Consider the following 14,474-nt stretch of genomic DNA (forward strand, 5'->3'; position numbering starts at 1 on the left):
ATAGGCCTAATCTCAGAAATCCTCGAACAGTTTCAGAAATCTCAGGATCCGCACAGAAATATTCTAAAAAGTCGCCTCGTCTCTCAACCAACAGATTGCGATGGGTTTGATTGTGTTTATAAGCACTTATTCAGTCGTCTCTCAACAGGCCTTACATTTCCGCAAGAAGTGACGTCAGGGACGTCAGTCACATGACCTTTCGTAATGCACTGCTTTAAAATCGACAATAATCTCATATTTAGCGTAAATAATAATAAATATGATCCTCAGAAAATAATCCAATAATTGTTCTGAAAGCAGTTTATGTTGCCTGTAGATTTCACGAATGGAGAATAATATCATCATCGTCCACTTCTTTATTATGGTACAGGTACATTTATAGATGAGCTCGTTTGTTTGCTGTTGTTGTAAAAAGTTTATTCACTTGAATTTCTGCGAGACTTTGGATAAATGTAAAGATTTCTCTCCTACTAATAAAGGTGATGACGCAAGGAAATTTTACTCAAAGCTGATTGGCCTCTTGAAAATATTTGGTTATAATGTATATAGTTATTTAATTTTATAACAAGAGCTTTTTAATTAAAGCAAGTTTATTGTATCATATTTTGTCTTTCTGACGCATTTTAAACAGAACTAATAATTGTAGGTGCACTAAGCAGGCAGGGGCTGTTCAGGTGGTTCAAACGACGGCCAAAATGTCCAGAATTTGTTCTTTAATTATTTTCTGTAATTTTTTTAATTATTGTTTAGTAATAAATGCATTTTTTAAATAAATATGGTCAGTAGTTTGAATCCCATGGAGCCTCAAAGCCACATTAATGTGACGCGAGTCACGTGACATAACCGAGCGGTAACTTTAACTGACATTTGAATCTTTGATGCGGCATCCATAGTGAATAACGTTATTATGGGGCGAAAAGAGCAAGAGAGACGAAGAGAAAGCAGGCAGCAGCGTCATTGTCGCAGAATATTGAACATATGTTCAAAAAGACTGGCAAACAGGGTAAGGCTGGCTGACGTTACTTCCTAACAGATCTGTCCCGTTCAGGTTCTAGGCTGGCCGCATTAGCCGGGGCGTCCTGTATATTTGCCGTTATTGATATGTCTCATACATGACCTCACTTTCCCTATTTATTTTTTGACTGCTGTGCCATTACAATTTTGGAAAATAACTGTCCGATAAAGGCTTTACTACCAAGCGAAGTCCTCCGCTGTCAACTGTCACAGCAAAAAGCGCTGATCCCGTCCCGTCCATGTTATGAGGCTGTTTACACCTGCTCACTTCATTCGCTTTATTCTGATCTGATATTAATCCAATCGCTCAAACCACTTCAGATTGCGGTCTGGGACACACTCCAGACGACACTGGACAGGTCTAATTAATGTATTCTTTTACACAAAATGAATTTAAATTAAATAAATGATGACCTGGAGAAAATCTGACCTGCGCCTGTTTAGAGAAACAGCTGTAGGTGCGCTTTTACAGCCAAACACACGTAAAGTGCCAAATAAATCAAGACACATTTACCATAAGCATAAAACATGTGTTCTGACTTTCCTTCATCTGCCAAAATAGTCAACTAGTCATGTTCAACTACACGGTCTTTAGGCTAATATGAAGCATTTTCTCTTCATTCAACATTTTTACTTTTATTTCTTTAAGTATTTATTTCATTATATTATTATTTCATTACATTAAATTCGTTTTATTTTTATACAGAAATTATCAAATTAAAATGTTCAATTAATAATAAATGGCAGCTGTTGTTAAACACAAAACGATGAATAAAAAGTGTCCAGCACCAAAAGCAGTCCATAAATCAACACGTTTTAAATGGAGTTTTTATAATGAGTCAAATCCACTGATAATGATCATATTTTAGCGATAATATAATGATCGTCATTATCAGTGAATTTGACTTATTTACAAGAGAGGCATTAAAAGGGAAGGACATTATTATAATTATTACTGTTGTTATTGTTTTAATATTCACATGGCCAATTTCTAGTGAGGTTATTTGTGCGGTTCGGTTTGTTATTTGCCTAATAAATCATAAAACATTTTGTCTTTCTCTTGTGGACTAATAATTTATAGACTATTTTAGCCCAACCCTTCATATTTCTTATTCAACCTTTTACATGTGAAGCACAAATGTCCACTTATTATTGACTGTGATATAAAACTTTAATACATGTTTGTAAATTTATTGCTAAATACATTTAATACAGGTTTATATATTTATTGGTAAAAATAATGAATGTATCTTCGCTGGTGCTGCTCAGCTGCAGTTTATACTGATATTTCTGATATAATTTAATAATAATTGCTGAAGCTTTCATCACGGTATATGTCACACTTTATTTGTTGTAAATTTATTATCTGACATAAACAGCAACTGAGTTGTGGAGCTCAACAAAACTTGACCGAGCAGAGCGCCGTCTTGGATCACCCCGCACAGCTCACCTCACCGATTTTTATTTATTATTATTTTTTCTTCTTTTTTGATACCGATTTTATTTTTTATTGGCTTCAATAACAAACATACAAAATCCAATTTCACACACACACACAAAAAAACCCATAATGATAAACAGATCAGGAGAAATAGTGTAGACATGTAAAAAAAAATTAATTAAAAGAGAAACAAAACAGAGATTTTTTTTTATTAAACAGAGATACATACATAACACAAATTCAGCAAGAGGAAACAAGGACTTATGTATCTGTGATATTCCCAAAATGTTTATCATAATAATCCATGAATCTATCACTTTTCTTGTTATTAACTAGTCTAAGAGATTTAATAAAAACATCAATTTCAATTAAATAATGTGAAAAATAAGTCTGCGAATTAGAAAATATTTGTTTATGAATAAAATATTTTCCATACAAAATAAAAAAGTTAATAATGTAGTTCTCTGATATATCAGTTTTATCTTCATAGTGACAAAAATATCTTGAATTTTTAAGCGTCTGGAAGAAGCAATGTAGCTCACTTCACCTATGATGACATAAATAGAACGCCGTTACGTCATAGGACAGAACAAGTTCAGAATTTTCTCAGAGTGACAAACGAACGAGTACAGTGAACAGTGATTAACGACTTTAGCGACTTGTTTTGCATTTTAAATGGCAAATAACATGTCAGCTGTGTTTTGTACTCGAGTTAATTTGATTGAGCCTGTATTTGTCAACGATAATCATCAAAGTAACACGATGGCTTCTCCTACATCTTCTACCATGACGAGAAGCCCAACAGGTGAGATAAAAGTTTACAAAAACGCTGTATTCCCACGTATTGTTTAATAAAAAGTACAATAATAATAATAATATCGCCACATAAGGCGACTTGCTGGCTTAAAAGGCAAATATTCAACCTCTCGTGTTTGTAATTGTTTAGTGTAGTTCTGATATTGTATATTTTCTGACTGTGATTTGAGCTCTGCTGATATTTTATGTACTGACATTCTGCCTTTTAAGTTTCTCATTTCCACTCAACAGAAATTGTGCCTTGTTAACTTTACTGATAAAAATAATTTTAATATTACTTTAATTTAAATCCTATGTGTAGACCTGCACAGTAATTTTCTTATTTTTGATGGCGTGGAGGAATATTTGTTATATTTTAGCAAACTGAGTGAGAATATTATATTTAAGTCTTCATTTGATCAATCGGGATGAATTATTACAATTGAGGTAAAGTTGGTTTTATATTCACACATTCTGACTTTCTCAGAATGTTCTGACTTTCTTATAATAACAGAAAAATATTGTTTCAAATTCTAAATGGGGAAATATTTTTAACAGCCAGTGACTATCATCGTATAACAGTGTTTACAATCAATTAAATAGTGCTAATGTTGATTTGAAGTCATACTTACATGCGGTTTCCAACCCAATATTTCAATTAGCATGGTAAACAATATAGAGACTGTTAAATGAACAAATGTGCAAATATAAAACCAACTTCACCTCTATATTAATAAATGTCTAGAGCTCTGTTTCTGTAACTGAAGTTCTGGATTAAGACTTCTGTTTTATTTAGATTTCTAAGACAGATTGTTAAATGTTTAAAGTTATAATTTACTCACAGATTTCTTAACTGAAGCTCCAGAGCGAGATAAATTGTTCTCTTTGAATTTGACGATTGCTAATAGAAAGCTGAACAATGTTGATTTAGTTTTATTAGTTTTTTTTTTTTTGTGGTGGTGGAGAAGTTGTGCTTGAGGAAGAATGTAGATGTAGATGTAGCACCCACTGACAAACAAATAAAAGGCCAAATGAATTTGATTAAACATTGTGATGGTGATTGTTAAATAGCTCAAACTATAACTGGTAAAACTCAGAATATTGACTCAAAATCAGTTCTTATAATAGTTTGCATTTTGTGTGAGCAGGAGTGAAATGTTTATTTTTGCTAAATAGTTGCTTTTAGGATTTTTCCTGATGTCTAATATGGACATATGACTTGACGACTATTTGTCAGCTTGTGTTTGTCATTTTACATCATAGAAATGATTTGCAATTCCACAAAATAAATTCAGTTTTCAAACATTTTCTATTATAATTGTACATTTATTATTGTTGTTTCTTTTGTGTGATTGTCTTTTATATGTCTAATTTACAGCAGTTTGTCTATTTTAAACCTGTGGTAAAAGAGTTTTCTAATATTTTCCTGTTCATTTCCTTTATTTTAGAAAACCCAGAGAAAAAGAGGAAAGGGAATAAAGTCTCTGCTTTCTTTAAGAGAGCATGGAAGGCTGTAAAGCGCCCTTTCCTTTGCTGTGACTGGAACAGAGTGGCTCCCTTTGAACCACAGTCGGATGTCGATGATTTTGAGCATCTGCCTGTTCCAGGTCCTTTCAGGACCGTCGCAGCACATGCAGACCTTGAGCCGGTGTGGCTGCCAGGCCAGGTCTGTGAAGATCCTCAGCCGTTGAGTGTTCCGGGCCCCTTCAGCATCAAGCAAACAGCAGATGTGCCGAATGCAGAACCGGCCCGTCCTGAGTCCTCGACGGTCCTCACAGGTCATGTTGACCCTGAGCAGATGCATCTGCCAGTCCAGGTCTGTGAAGATCCTCAGCCGTTGAGTGTTCCCGGCCCCTTCAGCATCAAGCAAACAGCAGATGTGCCGAATGCAGAACCGGCCCGTCCTGAGTCCTCAACGGCCCTCACAGATCATGTTGACCCTGAGCAGATGTGTCCGCCAGTCCAGGTCTGTGACCGCCTCGAGTCGTTGGCTGTTGAAGAACCATCCAGAATCAAGTCAACGACCATCGAAGATCATGTTGACCCTGAGCAGATGCTGCCAGGCCAGATCTTTGAAGATCCTCAGCCGTTGAGTGTTCCGGGCCCCTCCAGGATCAAGCAAACAGCAGATCCGGCCCGTCCTGAGTCACCAACGGCCCTGACCGGTCATGTTGATACTGAGCTAGTGTGTCTGCCAGACCAGATCTGGGAAGATCCTCAGCCAATCAGTGTCCATGGCCTCACCAATATTAAGAAAACGACGGATGCAGATTCGGCCTGTCCTGAGTCGCCTCCGTCTGTTCAACACCCCTCTAAAATTGATGGGACTGATGGTGAGTCATCCTGAATTTGGTTCATCTGTTATTTTTATGCTTTGTTGTTTTTAGCTTGTAAATCAGACAGTGTCATTTGTTGTGCTGTTAATTGTGTATTAATTACTAGCTGCAGCTCTGTTCATGAAGATGTTTCTGTTTGTTTTCTTCATTTTAGAAAAACCCAAGAAAGGAAGGAAAGGGAAAAGAGTCTCTGCTTTCTTTAAGAGAGTATGGAAGGCTGTAACGCGCCCTTTCCTGTGCTGTGACACAGATATAGTCCAGCATTTTACGCCCCAACCAGAGCTAAAGGAAGCTAACAAGGCTTCTGGACCTCCTCGTGGTAAGTCATCATTTCCATCTATTTTCTGTAAATCATATTATTATAAATTAGTAATCAATTTACTCCTGCATTTCTGATAGAAGTTACTGCTTTCAGCTTATTGCATTAAATCCAGATTCAAAAGCTAGGAGTGATTTATTTGACCTGTTTCATACCAGACAATCCAAGTAAATCTCCCTGCTTTTTTTCTGTGTTTTTCAGGATTAGATCTGTCTGATTTTAAAGTAGGAGCCTTGATTGGAGAAGGAGGTTTTGGCCAGGTGTTTGTGGCATCTTACAAGCATCGTAAAAGAGTAAAGGTAGAGAATTATTTTTTAAATTCAATCAACATTTTCCTCCTGATTATTGAATATATTAAATTTGTTTGCTTTAATTTAATTTGTTGTTTTTTCTCTGCAGGTTGCCCTGAAGTTTATCAACAAGGATGAAGACGACCGCTATCTCGACACTGTAAGTTGAATAATTCACACAACAGTGAAAATGTGCTGACCATTTACTCGTCCTTCACTTGTCCTTCTCTTGCACTGACTTCCATTGTAGAAACAGAAAATACTTTTAAAGTCACTGCTTACTGGTTTTCAACATTAAATATCTTCTTTTGTGTTCAGCAGAAGAAATAAACCCAGAGATTAGTTTTGAACACATGAATGTAGGGCTGTGGAGTTAATGAAAATTCATTTAACATTTATGCAGATAAAAATGATCATTGCGTCATATCCTGGCCCCTTGTAAAGCAGTCTGCATTCATTTCTACACAAAGCTCAGTTTCACGTGGACATCAGTGAAATCATGTAGCGTGACTTTTGCAGCATTGGATGTGCTTGATTTATTAGAGTGTAGATGATTCATTCATGTCTTCAATAGTGCTGAGGAGAGCTTGTGCTGTTGTGTGCATGTGCTCAGCCACAGAGACGGACAGAACACACACATGTAGACCCCTCTTTTAGCTTAAACTGCATGATTAAATGTTCAAATACAAGCAAACCTGTCGAAACATGGAGCTCAGTGATTATTTACTTAGTGAAGATTTTGTTGCTGTACTTTGTGCCATTCTGCTCTGGTAATATCTTTGAATTCTGTTTTTCTTTCTAGGATGGTCATTCCACACCTGTGCTCGCGGAAGTGGCAGTGATGCTTAAGTTGGCGAATGCTCCGCAATGTCCAAACATCATCGGATTACATGACTGGGTTGAGAATGAGAACAACTTCATTCTCAGTCTGGAGTACGCAGAGTCATACCAGACCTTGGAACAGTACATCAATGAAACATTTGACGTTGGTGAAAAGCGAGCACGCCGGTTAATGCGTCAGTTGATCCAAGCTGTAAAGTTCTGCACTGAGCGTGGAGTTTTCCATGGAGATATACACACGCAGAACATCCTGGTGTCGAAATCCCGATTACAGCTCAAATTAATCGACTTTGGTTGTGCTTGGCCAATTACCAGCGAGCCTTTCGACAGCGATGATTATCAAGGTGAGTTGGCATTTTGTGTTAGATTCTTTGCTCACAGTATTGTCTTATGAAATGACTGAATTCTGAAAATGTCTCTCTTACAGGAGCTGCTATATGCACGCCACCTGAGGTTTTCACGCTCCCCATATTCTATGCTGACCCAGTAAACGTCTGGACAATTGGCATCGTGCTGTATGAAATCTTGCATGCATATATGCCCTTTACTGACGAACGTTCAATAATGTTTGAATCCGCTGAGATACGCCCCAGGTTCTCTACAGGTAATCAAGACACCTCTGATAAATCTCAGCCTCAGTGACAGAATAAAATATGTCAGTCATGAGTAAAAAAGGATTAAATATAATGGTTACTGTAGATATTACAGTTATTTCATTGTGGATGTTTTGTAATTTGATGTAGTAAGATTTAAACACGTTCATGGATCTTGAGTATGCAGACATATTTCACACTCTGTGTCACTTTTCAGAATGCCAGGACCTGATTTCCCAGTGTTTCATCCGTAATCCAGTTAACCGGCTAAAGTTACATCAGGTAGAAGAGCACGAGTGGTTCAATCCTGCGCAGCAGTTAAACAAGAGGAGGTAGAGGAACACACCGAGCACAAAACTACATCTTCATTCTTTCTTTGCTTCATGCTATTCCTGTTGTTTTCTCTTCTGCTTTTTTTAGAGTCACAAGTCTTATTTGACAGCCCTTCATATCACTGCTTAAATAACTTTGTGTTGTTTCTGCTTGTTTTTCTTCATTTTAGAAAAAAACTAAAGATCCCAAGAAGAGGAAAGCATCATTAAAGTCACTAAACTAGCATTATCGGTTATTAATTACTCCCTCATGTCATTCCAAACCCCTAAGATCTTACTTTTCTTCAGTGTCAGTTCATGATGTGTGTTGATGAGCGCTCTGTCCTGCACTGTGTGTGTGTCGCACTGCTGACGTTTACCTCAGATGTGCCCACGCTTTGTTTAAATGAGAGGAAGTCGCGCAGGCCTCTGGGTTATCCGTCAGCAGGGCGACACACATCCAGTGCAGTACAGGACTTCTGAAGTCATTATTTTTGTTTTATTATTGTATATGTTTTTCTTTCTGCATAAAGAAGTTTCGTTTAAAAATGACAGCTGTAGCTCCAAACCCCTGACACCTTTCCTCATCTTCAGAAAACAAATGAAAACATTTGAGATGAAATCAAATCATCAAACCATGAGAGCTCTGTCCTGCACTGTATGTGTGTCCACTGCTGACGTTTACCTCAGATGTGCCCACGCTTTGTTTAAATGAGAGGAAGTCGCGCAGGCCTCTGGGTTAAACGTCAGCAGTGCGACGCTCTTCTTAACGTGCGGTTTGAGGGTCAGAGAGCTCTCAGATTTCATCTCAAATGTTTTAATTTGTGTTCTCAATATGAACTAAACATGAATATGAACTAAGGACATGAGGTGAGTAACTAATGACAATAATGGTAATGAATGGTGCCTAGACCGCAGCTCTGCACAAGACCTTTGGCCACAGGAGAAATGGTCGTGCCCAACCGAGCCTGGTTTCTCTCGAGGTTTTTTTCCTTCACTTTTGTCAATTGGTGAAGTTTTGTTCCTCGCCACTGTCGCCGCTGGCTTGCTTGGTTGGGACTTGTGGAGCTGCGCATCGATGGATTTGCTCTTCAGTGTTTGGACTTTCAGCAGTGACAATTAAACCACACTGAACTGAACTGAACTTCAACTGTGAAAACTGGACTGACACAGTTTCAATTTACTTCTACGTTAAGCTGCTTTGACACAATCCACATTGTAAAAGCGCTATAGAAATGAAGATGAACTGAACTGAATTAACGATGAATCTTCATCAGGAAATCCAGTGCTGTCACAGTTTTCTCCTCTAAAGTGTAATCAAAGATCTGCTCAACTATTTTCTACCTCATTAATGAATCTGGTGTTCTGTCGTAAGAGAGACTGATTGTTTTATAATTAAGTGTTCATGATTGTTTTGTAATGAATTGTTCTTTGAATTGTTTTGTGATGAACTGCATTTATATATTGTTAATAAGTCAAATAAAATCCTGTGAATCAAACTGAAGCTCTGATCATCATTTCTGTGAGTTTTCTAAATGACTCCTTACTCAATTAAAGAGAGAGTTCTCCCTAAACTATTTACTCAAGTGCTTCCAAACCGATGAGGTTCTTTCCTCTGTTTAACACTGAAGAAGATAAAAATCTGAAAATCTGTAACCATTGATGTCCTTAGTAGGATAACGAATACAATGGAAGTCGATAGGGAATCTGCTGAAGCATGCTAATAGGACTTAGGATTTGTCCCGTCAACTGTATGCCAATGAAACAATCTGCACATTTAAGGTCGGTTTTCTTTCAAAATCAGCGATCTCCACTGGCTGAGTGATATCCGATATAAAGTGGGTCTCAGATTGTACAAGAGGCACTGCATTAAATGACATTTTCCCTGCCATGTTTTTATAATATGAGCATTTATTTTTCTCCAGTATATTTAATGGAGCTGCGCTAGCCTGCCGATTCTGACGGGCGTGCATGAGTAATAAGCTTTTTCATGTCAAAGTTTATTTAACTGAAGGTATTTTAATTACACTACAACATCCATGCTGTAAAAGGAACCGTGTAAATTGGAAATTTTTTTAAAAAAAATCATAATAACAGGTAACCGGAAGTTTATCAGTATGGGGAAAAACAGTTCGGCATGTACCCTATAGTTACAGATTTCCAGCATTTTTCAAGATATCTTCTTTTGTGTATAACAGAAGAAAGAAAACAGTAAGGGCTGACAGAATATTCATTATTGGCTGAAGGAATCTCTTTAACCCAGTAGTGCCATATACTATGTTTACTATGATTTAACACTAATTTGTGGAGTCTGTTTAGCCAAATGGAACAACTGAGAAGGTTTTACTGTTAGACAATATGTTGTTATTACAATATCAATATACTAATACAACAAATATTTCCCCCCTGGTCAAGATTGCAGACTACCCTTTGAGACTGTTCATACTTTGACAATCTCAGTTTAAAGCAACAGTTTAGACTTGAGTAACTGGACTGTGTTTGACAGCTTTCATGTATACGACTCCAAGAGAAGTTCCTGAATACCTGAGGTCTACTGTTTAGATGCCAAGCAGATACACTGCATAGGTCAAACATTGGGAACACAAGCAGCTCTGGGTTCAGGCCCGGAAGAACATTATCATGATGATCTCAGTGTGATTTGGGCTGTCGCATGTGGAAGCAGCTCTTCTGCTCAGTTACTGCCATCACAGGCTGTCCAGTTCCTGTCTGTTCTTCATTGTCCAGCAACATCAAGACAAAATCTACAAAAATAACAGATAAAAGAGAAACATGTTCAATCATTATTAAAAGAAACACAAGACACCAGTCAATAACATTACAGCATCTTTTAGAAGTAACCAACAATAACTTTTAAATACATTTCTGTCCTCAATTTAAATGTCTGAATGTAAAAGAATAAGGAGAGCAATAGTGCTCAAAATACATGAAGAAATTTATACGCCCTCCTTGTTTATTTGTGTATCACTACTGACAGATATCTAGTCAATTGTTACTTGCAGTTCATCAGTCTTGCAGTAGCCAAAAATACACTGAGTCAAAATGAGTGATTTTACTTTAATGCTGAAAATCATTAGAAGTAAAGATCATATTCCATTAATATATATATAAATTCAAATCAAATCACTTTTATTGTTACATCATCAGCAGCATGTGTGCTATGATGAGTGAAAAGCTTAGGTGCTGGCTCCAGACAGTACAAAATACAGATAGCACAAATACAACAACATAAATACAACAGCATACTCGACAATAAAACAGGAAAATGTAAAATTGACAACAATATGTACAATGAATAGGTGTACCCATAGCTGTAGACAGTGTTGTTCAAGTATGGATTGGTTAAAGTGCAGTGCATGCTACATATTGATTGTGTAGTGAGGGGCATGGAAGAGTCTGTGTGTGATGTTTTAAGTGTTCATCAGTCTGATAGTCTGAGGAAAGAAGCTTTCCTTCAGTCGACTGGTGCGTGACGGGATGCTGCAGAACCGTCTGCCTGAGGGTAGCAGGGAGAAAAGTCTATGGCTTGAGTAGCTGGAGTCTCTTATGATTCTCTTAGCTTTCCTCATGCACCGCCTGGTGTAGATGTCCTGACGGGAGGGAAGCTCACCTCCTACTACACGCCCAGCAGTTCGCACAATCCTATGTAGGCCTTTGCGATTGCTGATGGTGCTGTTTCCATACTAGGTGGTAGAGATGCGCGGTTGGCGGTTATAGCCGCGGACTCCGCGGATAAACCGCGGATCGGGCGGATGACGTTACGAAAAAATAATATTTTAATTAAATTCGGGCGGGTGGCGGGCGGTTGTACTGTTTTTATAGGCATAGCTGGCGCACCAACAAAAAAGCCTAGGACTGACTTTACAGAATGGGAGGAGGAATCGGATACACTAATTCTGGATGAAGTACAGAAGTATTCCTCTACAAACTTCCGTATAGACGGATCAGCAGAGGAAAATCTACTTTCCTTTTGGGAGAAATAAGGCCAGTCATTCCCACGACTACAGAACCTTTCCAAGAGAATTCTATGCATTTCAGCAACAAGTGCTGCGAGCGAGCGCTCCTTCAGTGCAGCAGGGCGCATTATAGTGGCTATGCAGGCGCTCCCGTCTGAATCCTGACACAGATGCTATTTTATTCCTGCATTGTGCCAAGAAAAAATCAAACTAGACATAAATCAGGCATATTAAACCAATTAGCCTATGTTATTTAGGCTACACATATGTTCAATATAAACTTTTGAGTTCGGTCAGCTGATAATTTTACGTTCATATTGGTTTAGCCTATTCTATTCTAGACATGTTGGCCTCGCTTTTACGTTCCGAGGCTAAGGTTATTTTGCCAGAATTTCTTTGTCGCAACTTTAATGGCGTAGTATTTCTTTATGCTTCAAGTTTGAGGGGAATGGGGATGATCCTCCATGGGTTATTGGGGCACTTGTCATACATGCACTTTAGCCTGGTCAGACTTTGTGTTCACTCAAAGAGGGATGGCATATCTGTTTTTCTAATTTAATTTCTAATTGTGGGGGTGACTGAGCCTACAAGGTTTAGGCACGATATGACGTTTTTATTAAAACTTTTTTCAACTGTTTGCCAAAGCATGCGACTATAGCCTATGCCTACATTAAGATATTTATGTTAATATTTTTTTATTGCCTGTTGTTTCTTTTGGAATATAAAATAGGTATTGTCTGATAGAGATATCAATAAAGGTTCATCTGTGTCGCAGAACTGGTGTTGTTTCCGATTTCTACAAGCTCAATAACATCCACAGCAAAAAATAAAAAATAAATAAATAAAAAAATAGTCGAAAAACTGTGCCCATTAATTAGATGTGGAAGGCAAGCAGGTACGTTTTTGGGGTTGCTATGGACAACTACAAATGTAAACATTATTAGGCTTTAATGTAAATGACTTATTATTCTATCTATTTACTAAAAAATAAAGTAAAATAGGCATTTAGTAGTAGGCTAAATAGCAGCATGTTGAAATGATGTGTCAATGCGTTTTCTATTAGACTACAATAAAAAAAGTTGTATAGTACAGTGCGTTTAATTTAGGCTAGTTATTTATTTTTGTCCCTGTGTGCCGATTGGAGACGGAGTTCACTGCTGATATTCTGAGAGCTCGGGTGCTTCTCATTTCTTATTTGTGCATCCTCGTTTCCTTTCCTTGCTTTCTTTCCCGTGTTTCCACCCCACCGGGATAACGGTACGAGGGAAGGACGCAAGGAAAAGACTCAAGGACCGAGGAATCGAATCAAGTGAAAAGACCCGTCCTCGTATCTTTAGCGTCACTTCAAAGCGTCGTCAATTAATGACTTGCACGTTTGGATTAACTGCATGTCTACATTAAAGTCATTCTCTATTCTATAATGATCAATAAAGAAACATTCATTTAATAACAAAAAGTAATAAGCCATTCAAATAAAGAGCCCAATCAGCAGATGGCGGGCGGGTGCGGTTTTAAAAATTGGTCAAAAATGTTAGTGCGGATGGATGGCGGACGGATGCATGCGGTTGTGGATGAAATAATAGCCCATCCGCGCATCTCTACCAGGTGGTAATACAGCCAGACAGGATGCTCTCCACAGTGCAGGTGTAGAACGAGCGGAGGATGTGGAGGCTCATTCCAAACCTCCTGAGACACCTGAGGAAGAAGAGGCGTTGTTGTGCCTTCCTCAGCACTGCGTCTGTGTGAGCAGTCCATGTCAAATTCTCAGCGATGTGGACTCCAAGAAACTTGAAAGTGCTGACTCTCTCCACTGGTGTCCCGTTGATGGTGATGGGGTGTGTTCTCTTTTTTCTCTTCTGAAATCCACCAACAGCTCCTTGGTTTTGCTGATGTTCAGTAAGAGTTGGTTTTCCTCACACCACTGCGTCAGACTGTGCACCTCCTCTCTGTAGGCCGTCTTATCATTATCGGTGATTAGGCCCACCACCGTTGTGTCATCAGAAAATTTAACGATGATGTTGGAGCTGTGTTTGTCTGTATTGACCTTATTCTCCGCAGACGAGCGGGCGCTGCCATTTGAATCTTTTTGGCACGAGACTTCCGGTCTCATTCACTTCCATTCATTTTTAGACATTAAAAACTGCTCGTTTCCCTGTTTGATGTTGTAAACTGATATTTCCTTGTTATATTATTCTACTTGGTCTGTATAGTCATGCAAACATTTGTTTGTAGAGCAAGTAGTTTGACCGTTTTTTTGCCGTTTATTGTTCCTTGTCATTTCTCCCATAGGCGACTGAAACGGAAGTTCTAAGACAATCGCGAAAACAGGCGCACTTCCGCATTTTAGAATAAGGTCAATAGAGTGGAGGAACTATGACGTCACTTTGTAGGCTAATCGGCTGCTAGCATAAAACTGGTTCCCTCGTGAAAATCCCTATAGGATTTTCCCATAGGCTTTTCGAAGATTGCAAATAATAAGCTCTGTGTTCAAACACAGTTCATTACACTTACACGTTTTGTCCAGCCGGATAATCCTCACACGAAAATACAACTTGGAACAC

At 38.2% G+C, this 14,474-nt stretch overlaps 1 protein-coding gene across 2 annotated transcripts; it reads left to right on the plus strand.

Annotated features, from left to right (window-relative positions):
• The first annotated feature begins 1,837 nt into the window (after positions 1-1,837).
• Positions 1,838-9,513, plus strand: LOC565709 (serine/threonine-protein kinase pim-2-like). 2 transcript variants are annotated; one of them, XR_015500932.1, is made up of 10 exons: positions 2,996-3,260; positions 4,699-5,583; positions 5,741-5,905; positions 6,107-6,204; positions 6,305-6,355; positions 6,998-7,379; positions 7,463-7,639; positions 7,846-7,960; positions 8,131-8,286; positions 8,388-9,513. XR_015500932.1 is itself a non-coding variant. In XM_087270326.1 (9 exons), exons 1-9 carry the CDS (start codon positions 3,131-3,133, stop codon positions 8,168-8,170), a joined length of 2,043 nt encoding a protein of 680 aa, XP_087126452.1. In that variant the 5' UTR covers positions 1,838-3,130; the 3' UTR covers positions 8,171-9,513. The 2 variants fall into 2 exon arrangements, 1 of the variants encoding a protein (XP_087126452.1); XM_087270326.1 differs by having other exon boundaries at positions 1,838-3,260; positions 8,131-9,513.
• Positions 9,514-14,474: the final 4,961 nt, after the last annotated feature.

This window comes from Danio rerio, chromosome 10 (assembly GCF_052040795.2).
Source record: "Danio rerio strain M-AB ecotype USA chromosome 10, GRCz13ab, whole genome shotgun sequence".
In the NCBI taxonomy this organism is placed as follows: domain Eukaryota; kingdom Metazoa; phylum Chordata; class Actinopteri; order Cypriniformes; family Danionidae; genus Danio; species Danio rerio.

Bases quoted from the DNA above. Each gene is read 5' to 3' on its own strand.
- LOC565709 (XM_087270326.1), top strand. From the start codon at position 3,131: ATGGCAAATAACATGTCAGCTGTGTTTTGTACTCGAGTTAATTTGATT. The intron at 5,906-6,106 runs GTAAGTCATCAT...TGTGTTTTTCAG, and splicing joins GGCTTCTGGACCTCCTCGTG to GATTAGATCTGTCTGATTTT. The intron at 7,380-7,462 runs GTGAGTTGGCAT...TCTCTCTTACAG, and splicing joins CGACAGCGATGATTATCAAG to GAGCTGCTATATGCACGCCA.